General features: G+C 50.9%; 1 protein-coding gene across 1 annotated transcript; it reads right to left on the reverse strand.

Moving 5' to 3' along the window:
• Window positions 1-7211: 7211 nt before the first annotated feature.
• On the reverse strand, window positions 7212-8175 carry LOC107144846 (metallothionein-1E). The gene is made up of 3 exons (XM_015488706.2): window positions 8012-8175; window positions 7667-7732; window positions 7212-7445 (listed from the first exon to the last, which is right to left on the reverse strand). Exons 1-3 carry the CDS (start codon window positions 8037-8039, stop codon window positions 7354-7356), a joined length of 186 nt encoding a protein of 61 aa, XP_015344192.1. The 5' UTR covers window positions 8040-8175; the 3' UTR covers window positions 7212-7353.
• Between the last annotated feature and the right edge of the window lie 4253 nt (window positions 8176-12428).

The following is a 12428-nucleotide window of genomic DNA, read 5'->3' on the forward strand; positions in this document are numbered from 1 at the left end:
GCTGCTTTGTGTATATGTAAATAAATTAAATAAAATGAATTAGTATTAAAAATAAAACCACAAAATATGGAACCCATTGGATTAGATCTTAGAGAAATATTTCAATAAATACATGAAAAGCAAAAATAAAAGAATTACAGCTGGGCACGATGGCACACACCTGTAACTCCAGTGACTTGTGAAGCTTAAACAGGAGGATCAAAAGTTCAAGACCAGCCTCACCAACTTATTGATACCCTCAAGCAACTTAGTGAAACCCTGTCTCAAAATTAAAAAAAAAAAAAAAAGGACTGGGGATGTAGCTCAGGGGGCAAAGTACTCCTGGGTTCAATCCCCAGTACCAAAACAAACCAATAAACCAGAAAGAAAAACGAAAAGAAATAGATTTACAAACACTACATACTTGTACTAGGTATGTTCACAGAACAGTTCCCAGGCCAGCCCCAGTGTGTGAATCACACACACACACCTTGAACACCAGCCCAGACAACCTGTGGGTACCATGAGTTCTGGCCAGCCCAGAGCCAATGACCTGCCTGGCACTGACCCCCAAGAGTTCTCTATTGTGTCTTGGCTCTGAATCCTTGGGGATTTCTCCCCAAGTCAGCCTGAACTCTTTCAAGTTCCAGACCTTGGCCACTTGGAACCGGTAAAGTGTCTGGGGATTTGTAGAGAATTGCCCAGCCTTATCCATGCAGGATATAGTATAGGTAAGATTTGTTCCAGATGAAGTATTTATTATTTTTAATACTAATTCGTTTTATTTTATCTTCTGTTGGTAAAGCTGAGGTCTGGGGTGGATGCCTGAGTCTTCCTATCATGGCCTGCTCCTGCCTGTTGAGATCAGGATCATTCCCCTGGCTCCTGGCCAGCCCTTGGTTTCCCAGGAAAGACCCCACACTCACTCTTCCTGCAGGAGGTGCGCCTGCACCCTTGGCATTTGCAGGGCCACCTGTGAACATGAGAAGGCCTTGCAGTGAGCAAGGAGATGCAGGAAACACAGCACTCAGCGGACATGCTACCCGCTCAGTGCAAGGCCTGGCCTGTCCCGCTCAGGGCACAGTGCTTCCCTCCCCACAGGATGGCATGGCCTTTTGTCCTTCAACTGGGAGAGACCAAATCCACTGCCTCCTTTTCAGTCTGGGCAACTCAAGTGCTGGTGTGAACTGAAGTCCATAATTTTTGTATCTGACCTACCATTCTTGTGACTATCAGGTAAAACTCCCAGGATGCATCTCTAAGCTCAGCTGACCTCTAACCTCCATCAACCCTAAAGCTAAGATGCTGGGGAAAAACAAAACAAAACAAAAAAACATCTGGAACTTACAAAAGGGATTTTCCCACCTTGCTGTAGCCCACCTGCTTCCTACTCTCACCGGTATAATTGCTAAACATATTTACAACGTTCTTTTTGTTGTGTGACTACAGAAGTTCATTTAATGTTTTCCAGGGGTCATTTAAGTCACTTGAATTATAACGTTTTCCATGTCATTCAGGGTCACTTGAATTGGGGTTCTGGTGCCATGGCCACTGGTATTTGGCTCAGAATAAGCTATTTTCTTATTGTACATAGAGTTCCTATTTTATGAGGACACTGGATGGACAAAGCACTCAGGCTCAGTGTAGTAGGCCCCGACGGCAATGTGACATGGAGCAGGGGGGGTTATGAACGTGAATACTCTAGCCTCTGAAATGAGATTTGCTGGAAGGGTATTAATGCTCTAAGGGACGACAAAGGTGTTTGGCAAGAGGGAAGGCGTTAGAACTACAAAAGAAGTGAGTCCTACCCAGCCAATACTCAGAATGCGCCCTCCACTGCTGGGGACTTTGGTCTGTAACTGGGAAGGGTCCCAGAGGCACAGAAGCAGTCTGGGTCCTTTCGGAGACCCTGGGAGGTTGCAAATGCAGGGAAAGGCGAGGAAAGAGCCCGGGAGGCTGCATAGTCAGGTGACCGCCGAGAGCAGAGGCGCCCCCCAGGTTTTGCACGCGCGCCCCTGGCGGGATCCTGCAGCTCCGCTGGTTGCACACAGCCGGGAACTGTTCCTTCGTCCCGAGGGACTGTGTGTTTTTTCCGAACACGGTATTCCTGCCGCCCCTCAGCCCTTTCCCAATTTCTCCAGATTGCTGTCCCCACCCCACCACCCCTAATTGTTCCTGGAACTGGACCCGGGGACCTCGCTGGTGTCCCGGCCCCCGCGCTCGAGCTGTCATCTGCTTAGTCATTCCGGGGGTCCGTGTGCAGGCCAGGCTCGGGTTCCCTGTGTCGGCTCAGCGGGGCGCAAAGCAAGGGTTGTGAGCAAAGGATCGCGTGGGTGACGACACTTTTCCTTCCCCCGCGTAGCGGGTCCTCTGGGCTCGGTTCAGCCCGTCCACCCAAACTCGGCTTTCTCTCTTCCTTTGTCCAGCCTGAGACTGTGCGGCCACGATGTCTGGGTCCTATTTGTCAGAAAGTTTTTGCGGACCTAGCCACAGGCTAGCAGGTCCAGCCCCTCCAGGATGGCAGTTTTGAAAAGGGGGAGCCACCCAAAGGAAGGGTCACTGTACGTGATGTGCAGACCCTGTACAAATACTTTCTAAATAAGAAGGAGTGTCACTGGGACCGGGGTTCAGAGAGAGAGAGAGAGAGAGAGAGAGAGGAACCTCGACTCAGGTCCTAAGGTTCTTGACTTTGTCCCAGAAAGGAATTTAGGGACCTGTCAAAGTGAGGCACAGACTGATTTTATTGAGAAAAACAAAAGGTGCACACAGTGAGAGACAGGGCAGGGTCCCCAACAGCAGGCCCTGGGGAGGAACACACTAGCTACATACACCTTAGCCAGACTTATTTATATATATGTAAAATCTGTGACAAGTCCCACTAATGTGTATACTAAGGCAGGAGGATCACGAGTTCAAAGCCAGCTTCAGTAAAAGTGAAGTGCTAAGCAACTCAGTGAGCAGCTCAACTCTGTCTCTAAATAAAATACAAAATAGGGCTGGGGATGTGACTCAGTGGTCGAGTGCCCCTGAGTTCAATCCCAGGTTCCCCCCCCCAAAATAAATAAATAAATATATTCATATATATAATCATGCAAAAACATCTATAGTACAAAGACATGATCTAAGAGGATATTTTAAGTCTTCCTTAGGGTTGGTGACTGGACATGTTAGCCATTACCTACTAGGGGTCATTTTTCTTTCTTTTTTTCTTTGATGAAAAATCACTGTCATTCCCACCAGGCAGTTTACCGTTCTGCTTTGTGAGCTTACACAGCACTACACCACTGGTGGAGAGTTCAGGGTTTGCTGGAAAGTGTGATTAAGAGTGTAAGTAGGGGCTGGGGTTGTGGCTCAGCGGTAGAGCACTCTCTCGCCTAGTCTGTGGGAGGCCCTGGGTTCGATCCTCAGCACCACATAAAAATAAAGGCACTGTGTTGTGTCCATCTACACCTAAAAAAATAAATATTTACCAAAAAAAAAGAGTGTAAGTAATCAGGTCCTAGAAATATAAATCACAATTCTCCCACTTATTGAGCAAAGGCATTCTCAGACCTGTTTTTCTTTTAGGTCCAGGTCAGGAAAAAAAAAGTCTCTTATGATAAGGTGTAATAATTAATTTAATAGTGTTGTTGGTGACCAGAGTATTTGAAAGTGACCTTTAAATGTAGACTTTTAATTCATGTGAAAGTAGACATCACATATGATATATATACATGATATATATGTGATATATAAAATATCAATACATATATATTACATGCACTATATATATATATATATATATCAATATATAAGCCTAATCACTACATATCATTAGCATACATTATATATGATATATATCCCAGGATATATTACACTTATTTTATATATCAATCACTATATATATTTTAGCATAATCTCTGGAAGTAAGAAAGTAAGACTGATTCTAAATATTAGTAGAGTTAGCAAATTTTTCTTTTGTGATGTTTAATTTTTCACATTCGCTTCTCTAGGTTCTTTGCTCAAACATTAGTGTAATGTCACTCTGATGTCGTTTTCTAGATCAATAGACTTAGAATGAAGCAGAGTCTGGCCCACATTATTAGTAAACCTCGTTCAGTTAGTGGAAGTCCTTAGGAGAAAAGACCGAGGTCCCCAGGTGAGAAAGGAATTACTGTCCACTCTGACTGCAGCATGACACAATGAGAAAGGAATTCTCCCTCCAGACTGCCTTCACCACAGTAAAGAGTGCACCCTCAACCCCCGAAACAGTTTCAGGCTGCTGGCCTGTGCTAGAGCCTCATGTTAGCCAGCACCCCTCCCCCTCCCCCACACACGAGCCAGTTTCTTAAAATAAATCTTTTTCCTTCTAATTCAATCTGTGTACATCCTATTGGTTCTCTTTCTCTGGGGTACCAGGAGTAATAGTAATAGTAATTCATATTTGGGAAAATATGAGTCATTTAAAGGAAAAATGTTAAATAAAATATTTGTGGGGCCTAGCCTAGGTGGAAACAGGGTGTCAGGCATCTTTCTGTGTGGACCCCAAACTCACGGACTGACTTGCTCACACTAGAGGCAACCGCTGGAGAGCAGATCACATCTCACCTGAGTCACCTGTACCTGGGCATGATAACCTGTTTGTGGCTGAGTCAGCTCTACTGTAAAACGAGTATAATAATCGTGTCTCTCTGGCAGAAATACATGTGGGGAACATTATCCTACCTTCAGACAAATAAGCCAGGCCTGTCGAGTACCCTGTATTGTCCTCATCTAATACCTTAGCATGTGACCTGTGGGCCAGACCATCTGTAGCTTCTGAACTGTGAGAGATAGGGTTTGCCATCTAGTGACATCGCGATTTGGCAGCTATGACTAGGGCAAGAGGCCAGACCTCTGATGGCTGAGTTGTACAACCTTGGGCAAGTTGCTTAGCCACTCTGAAAGAACACAATTACACCAGTCCCCTCACGTTAACTCTCTCCTGTGGGAGGTTCCTATAATAGGAGATGGCAGGGCTTTTGTGTTTGTTGAAATGCCGCAGCCTTGCCTGATCACAGAGGGCCTGGTGCAGGTCCTCTACCCTTCCTGGGAACCCAGGCTCCCGCCTCTCCCAGCTGTCACCCAGAGTTCTCCTTCCCAGGCAGATCTTTCCCCAGGGTTTGTTGAGACAGGGACTGTCTCTCCAGAAAGTCCATGTGGACAGACTGATCATAACTGTCACGGATGGTAAGCCCTAGCTAGGAGTCGGGAGACTGTCTCACTTAATCTCTACATTCAGGTGTATCTCCTGCCTACACATGAGGAGCTCTTATGGAATCTGCAAGTTCTTTTCCTACTCGGTGCCATTTGTAAATAAGCAAACTGTTCTGGGAGCAGACAGGAAACTCGATCCCATGGCTAAGGAGTGGAGAAGGAGCCTGTGCTCCAAAGGCCCTTCTCCCCAGCAGATCTGGAGTCAGGGCTTCCCTCCGGCTGGGTGATGAGGGGTATGGCAGTGTGCTGCCATCAGAGCTTCTCATGGGAAAGGGGAGGTTTCCAGAGATCAGGGTGCCAGTGTCTTTTATTGTCTAATTTGGGCAGGGTCAGATCTGTCTAGATGCTGATGCGTATTTTGTTTTATTTCATTTTTTATCAATATAATGAGATTACAATGAGCCCAAGATCATCTGAGGTGTCAAGGTGGTATGTGAGCTATATGGAACCTTGAGGAGCCCCCTTGTGGTTGGGGATGTGTCCCCTCTGGAGCAGGTGGTGATCATCAACCAGGCTTTCACTTCCGGTCAGAGGCCTCTGACTGACAGGCTAAGAGTAATTCAGGGTTCACTCTAGCAACAGAACTGGAGGTTCAGAAAGGTTCAGTAACATGCCCAGGCCACACACAGCTGGAAAGGGTGTGAACCAGGGCTGCCTGTCACCAAATCTCATGCCTTCTTGTTAGAAACCAGAGCTCAGGTTTGGCCCTTACTTCTGGCCAAGAGCCTTCCTCTTTGAACATCAAATGCACTCGCTTAATAGCTGGGAGGCACTAACCGTTGATTTTAATTATAGGTCTCCCAGATAAACCGCACCTTCCACAGTGCGGAATCCACCCTCACCCCTGCGTGGGCAGACACTAGGTACCTCCTCCTGACCTGAAGCTCATGTTCACTTATCTTCCCAGGAAAATGCTGGGCAAGTCTCTCCAAACCCCTAGTCCATTGGCCAGTCTGAAGTAGCTAGGGGCTGGGATGTGAAGGACAGCAGATTTCAACCGGACTTTGGGAGGAATACCAAAGATTGACAGCCAAGTCACAACGGGGAGCTCTCAGAGGTAGAGTCCTAAGGGTCCCATCAGTGTCCTGTGCAAACCAAGACTAAGGCTCTTTGTGGGGAGGTGCAGGCCAGCAAGCTGCCTGATCACTTCCAGTCTGCAATGCACACCCTTGAATGATGTTTGGTTCTATTTTTCCTGTTGTTTTGTTTACCACATATTTATGTACATTTTCCTGTTGACTCAAAAATGGGATTCGTATATTTTTTTCTTTTGGCAGTACTAGAGACTGAACCTAGGGGTGCTTTATCACTGAGTACATCCCCAGACCTTTTGATTTTGAGACAGGGTCTCACTAAGTTGTGAAGTCTGGCCTTGAATTCGTGATCCTCCTGCCTCAGCCTCCCAAACTGCAGGGATTACAGGCAGGCACCATAGTGCCTAAATGCGTGTATATATTTATTTATTTTAGTTGCCAATGAAACTTTATTTATATGGGGTGCTGAGAATCAAACCCAGTAACTCTCACATGCTAGGCAAGCGCTCTACCACTGAGCTACAACCCCAGCCCCTGTTCATTTTGTTATTAACTCATTTTTACTAAAGCTTGGATCTGTGATTGATAGAAGATAAAATCCTATTGTTTACACAGGGTTTTAAGAAGCTCCATATAAGATTCGAGCAAATGGAGTTGGATCCCACACCACCCTTTGTTTCTTAAACCTAAGACCCAATGGGGAACTGAAAAACCAGGGAATAAAGATTTGCATAAGTTTTCACTGCGAAGGGAATTCTGTAACTGTCCCCCAAACACACGGTAGGATCTGGTACACCACCCTGTGTTGTCCCCAAGCTGAGGCTCAGTCACGTCGCCTGGTTTGCCTGAAAGCTCTAGGTTTGCAAGAGGCTTACATTGGAATCCAGAGCCGGACCTGCATCCCCCATTCAGTCCCTCACCCCGGCCTTTCTTCTAGGGACACAAAGGAAACCGGAGTCAAAACCAAGTCAACAACTTTTATTGTCAGTTACATATTTTATAGAAAAAAAAATGTAGGAAATGGGTCAGGATTGTAAAAAAAAAAAAAAAATCCGGGCTTCTTCATGTTGTTCTATTTACACGTGGAAGCGGGGCTCCCTCCACATCAGGCGCAGCAACTGCACTTTTCCACTGCCCCTTTGCAGACGCAGCCCTTGGCACACTTGGCACAGCCCACGGGGCAGCAGGAGCAGCAACCTGCGGGCGAGAGGCGACGGCGGCGGCGGCGATGAGCGCCAGGGAGAAAGGGCTCGAGCATCCCGCCCTTCCGGACCCGGACCCCTGCGGCTGCGGAGGCGCCGACTAGCGAGAGAAGGCGACCCCCGGGCTGCTTGAATCATCCCGCGGACGGAGTAGAGGGACGGGTACGGGTTGGGGGACTAAGGGGGCGGGTCAGGGGCAGAGAGACCCCCACTCACTCTTCTTGCAGGAGGTGCATTTGCACTCTTTGCATTTGCAGGAGCCGGCGCAGGTGCAGGAACCACCTGGAGGAAGAAAGGCGGGGGTGAGGGCGGCTCCCGGACACCCGAGCGCGGGGCTGCGCGCTAGGAGTCCGGGTGTGAGTCCTTCAGTCCCACCAACAGCTCGTGGGAACCTTGGAAAGCCACTAACTCGGTGGCTTCTTGGTAAAACGGGGCTCCGAATACTCTATAACAGAAACACACCAGATCGCTTTGGGAAGGGGCGGTTAGAGGTTGAGGGCTTGGAGAAAGAGGGACGAGAAATTGCCTCCCCCGACCCACGACGCGGTCCCGGTCAGTTACCGGTGGCGCAGGAGCAGTTGGGGTCCATGGCGAGCCGAGGCGGTGGCTGGAGGCTGGAGTCGGCAGACAGAGGCGGCTGGATGACAGGATCCGGAGGAGGCGTGCTGCAGCGGAGCACGCCGCGCGCTGCCTTTATAGCCGCCCGAGCCGGGGCGAGTGCAAAAACTCCGCGCGGGCCGGGCGCAGCCTGCTCTCGCCAAGCGCTGAGTCACGCGCTGCTCCGCGCGGCGCCCGGGGCCGAGCGCAGCAGCCTGTGCACACAGACCGCAGGGAGCCAGTTCCCGGAAGGCGGCCCACGTGCACGTCCAGGCGGGAGCCGCGCGCCGCGGGCTGAGTGCAGAGGGACGCCGTGTGCCGAGAGCCGGGCCTTGTGGTGCCCGCTGCCCCCGGCCCCCGCCCGCCGCCGTGTGCACCGCTCCCTGCCGCCTGTCCTGTGTCTGAACCCCAGCGATCAGGGAGCCGGCTTAAGCTGGTCGTGGGGATTCCCATCGCAAGTGCGGACAGGTCCCCCAAACCTTTGAACCGTTCAATGCTTAGTGTCGCATCCTGTGGAATGGCGACACGCCCGCTCTATACTGACTGCTTTAGTGTTCAACTGGGATTTTCAGTGTATTATGGGCGAGATCTCTTTAATCCTGTAACAACCCATGGGTAAGGACTACCCATTAATCTCATTTTTGACAGGAGGACATGGATGACCTTAACTTCCCTAAGGTCACAGAGCTAGAGTGGCAGAGTGTAGAGATTCAAACCAGAGGCCCCAGCAGATGCTAAAGATGACCTAAGGGTTGGTGTCTCCACGGAAGGGGAGTAGGGATCAAGACGTCCCAAGTCTCGGGGAGTAGGGATCAAGACGTCCCAAGTCTCGTGCAGGGGAAACTCCCATTTCTCACCACTAGTGAGTTCAGTGAGGCAGGCAGCCCTAGGAGTGAGCAGGAAAAGGGACACAGACACCTTTCCCTCCCAGGGGAAGCTCAGGGGCAGGGAGAGCAGAGAGAAGGGGGGCCTGGGCCGGGCAGCACTGTGGCCTGGGGTGACCAGGTTTTGCCAGGCGGGAGGCTGCCAGCTGGCAGTGCCCAGGGACACCCAGGGGGAAAACCCGAAGGGAGCTCTCCTCCAGGCCCAGCTGAGGGAAGAGCCAAGGTAGTGTCCAGATTCACACCCCCCCCCCAGCCACATCCCGCCTCCCAGCCTGCACACGCCTGGCACTGTGCCAACTGGTAGGTCATGGTGCTTGGAATGTCCAAGTGTTGTCCAGGAGGAGTCTGGCGGCTCCCGGGAGCTTCCTCGCAGGCTAGGGGACGCCTATGCTGCAGTGGGCAGTGGGCACCAGGGGACAGGCGGTCCCTGCAGCCCTCACATAAAGACCTGTGTAAATATCTTCCCAGCTGGGCGGGGAAGTCCCACCAGCAAGCACTCCTGACCCTAGCGGTAAAGGCCACTGTGGAATGTGCTGGTGAACACCCTGTCAGTGCCCGGTGCCCCGGGCTGGGAACTTGGGGGATTCTTGATGGCTTTCGAATGGGTGAACAGAGGGACCCCTGGCTGCCCCCTTCCCAGCTCCCTCCTAGATTAGAGGGGTCTGGTCACATGATGCCCCCTGACAACCTGGGCTCTCTCAGGGCTCCTGGGCGGGAGAGGTGAGCTGTTGGAGGACTGGATTCTGGGGGTCGCTCTGTCAGTCACTGGGTCATTGACCCTGGGGTGTGTGTGTGCCCTTCTGAGCATCTCTTGACCCACCTGTGAGATGAATTCGGGGGTCACTTTCAAACATCCGTGATTTTAGAGCCAGCTTCTCACAAGTCCCCGTGCCCTGCCAGCTCTTGGGCACTGGCCAGGTTCCTTGTTTTGTTACTTACCTGTGCCCACGCCTTCTGTGCCAAACCACCAGCCACCTCTGTGCAGGTGGCCAGGGCCTGCCTGGCCCTGCAGAGTGTCGGGTCTGACCCTGGGTTCACGACATCCATCTCAGCAGTGAAATTTGCTTCTGGGCCTCAGTGTTCTCCCAGGAGTTCCTTTGACTCTGCGAGGAGAGGGAGGGGTGCTCACTCAGGGAGGGACACAGGTCTAGTTTTGTTCATCTCCATGTCCCCCAAAGCCTCACTGGGCTTGAGACAGGAATGGAGAGGGAGGACTTTCAAATGCTTACACCCCTGACTCTGTAGGGGATGAAGGAGATGATTCTGAGCAGCCCTGGACGTGAAACACATCCCCTCGAGCATCTGGTATGAGTCATCACTGTGAGATGATGCTGTCACCCTGCACTGTATTAATAGAAGTATGTCATCTACAGTGAGGGAGGTGATTTTTCACTAGTTTTAATCATTGAGGGGGATATATATATAGTTCTGCCACCAGGCATCCACTCATTCTTCCCTTGTGAGGATGTCCTTGGTTTTCCTTTAGAGAATCACCCTCTCTATTCTTAATCCCTACTGTCCATGGGCTCCCAGGCATTTCCACCTATCTTGCCACTGTGATTGGCTCTGATTAGGCCCCACAGCCATGCCTCAAAGAGAATCAATGAAACTTTTGCTGGGAATGTTGTGAGAATGTGGACGTGAACCTGAGAGGACAAAAAGCTGTCTCTAAAGTCATTTGTTGTCACGAGAAGAATCTAACAATGAAGTCTTCCCAAAGGAAATGGAGTTTGAAAACAGGGGAGCACCCGGATCCAGCCATGCCTGAAGACATTGGGATTCATTAATTTCCTTTTTGTTTAAATCATTCTGGATTTTTGTTTGCTCCTTCTGCTTCTGTGGTCGTGGGGATGAACCCAAGGGCACTCTATCACTAAGCTACATCCCCAGCCCTTTTTATTTTGAGACAGGGTATTACTAAATTGCCCAGGTTGGCCTCCAACTTTCGATCCTCCTGCCTCTGCCTCCTGAGTAGCTGGGATTACAGGCGTGTGCCTCCATGCCTGGCTGCTTAAGTCATTCTGGGTAGAATTCTAGCTGCTCTGGGCAGACCACTCTGAGGGCTGGGTCCACTGGCCGAGCTTCTGTCCAGAAGAGAGCTGATCTCAGGGGTCCTAAGAGGCGAGAGCAGCCACTGCGGGGTGCAGGGAAGGAGGCTCAGTCTTGAAGGCAGCCATCATTATCAGATATCTGACGGGGTCTGCGCATCCGGTTATGCAACAAAATTACCCAAATTTGAGCAGCGAAGACAATTATGTTACCGTCTTTCCTGTTTTTGGGTCAGGAACGGGAGCAGAGTTCACTTGGGGGGTTCTTTTTCTCGCTGCTGCTGCCCGAGGTCACTTGGTTGAAATTCATCTGGAGGCTGGGCCATCCCAGGGGGCCTGAGGGGGGCTCAGCTGGCCCCTTCAGCTGGGCCGTGTGGCCCAGGACCCCAAAGACACAAGTGCTAGGGCTCCAAGAGTAGGCGCCGGGAGTCCTTCATGGCTGGACCCTGCGCCCAGCACGGGTCACTTGTGCCACGTTCTGTGGTCAAGCAGTCAGAGAACCAGCCCAGATTCCAGGGCAGGGGACCCAGATTCCAGGTCTCGACGGGAGGGAGGGCTGCAGTGGCCCTGTAGCACCTCTCATCTGCCAGGGCAGTCGTGGGGCACGGACCCGACCCCTCGGCACTTGTGCTGAGGACGTTATGAACTTGTCTCACTTAAACCCGACGCGAGGCTGCAAAGCCCTGGGTTCCCTCGCAGCACCACCCCGTCCCCCAAAGTAAAACCAGTCACAAAACCTAGCACAGCCCTCTACGGCAGAGGCTGGGCGCACAGGTATGGCAGGGCCACATCCAGCTTGTGAGAGCAGAATGGGATGACTCCCAGAGGGTGACGCCCCATGCTGACCCCGCGCATGTTTGTGCCACACGGGAAAGAAGAGATCAGGGTTGCTTTCTGCCATCCGAGGGGCAAAACCAGGACAATTGAGTGGAGGAGGTTACAGGGAAAAAGATTCTGATCCAAGTAAGAAGGGCCTTTCTTACAATTGAGCTGGCCCCAAGCCCAGGGACCACCTTGAGAGACAGTTCCCTGTCGCCACAGCTATAGAAAGGCTGCCAGATGCCAGCATGAGTTAGAGGGACAGCAGGGGTAAGTCCCCTTCCTCTCTGGGCAGACCTCCCATCACAGGTACCAATTGTGGGCTCTCGGCTCTCCCTTCTGGCCCTGCCTTATTTTATGGAACAAAGAGTAGAGCGAGCCAGACCTGATGGCGCACACCTGTAATCCCAGTGACTCGGGAGGCCAAGGCAGGAGGATCGTAAGTTTAAAGCCAGCCTCAGCAACTTAATGAGGCCTAAGCAACTTAGTGAGACCTCTGTCTGTAAATAAAAATAAAAAGGGCTGGGGATGTGGCTCAGTGATGAAGCACCCCTGGTTTAACCCCTGGTACCAAAAAAAAAAAAAAAAAGGGTACAGGGAAAAGAAAGACGACTGCATCCATGACCTTCG

The sequence above is a fragment of the Marmota marmota genome, unplaced genomic scaffold (assembly GCF_001458135.2).
Source record: "Marmota marmota marmota unplaced genomic scaffold, marMar, whole genome shotgun sequence".
Classification (NCBI taxonomy): domain Eukaryota; kingdom Metazoa; phylum Chordata; class Mammalia; order Rodentia; family Sciuridae; genus Marmota; species Marmota marmota.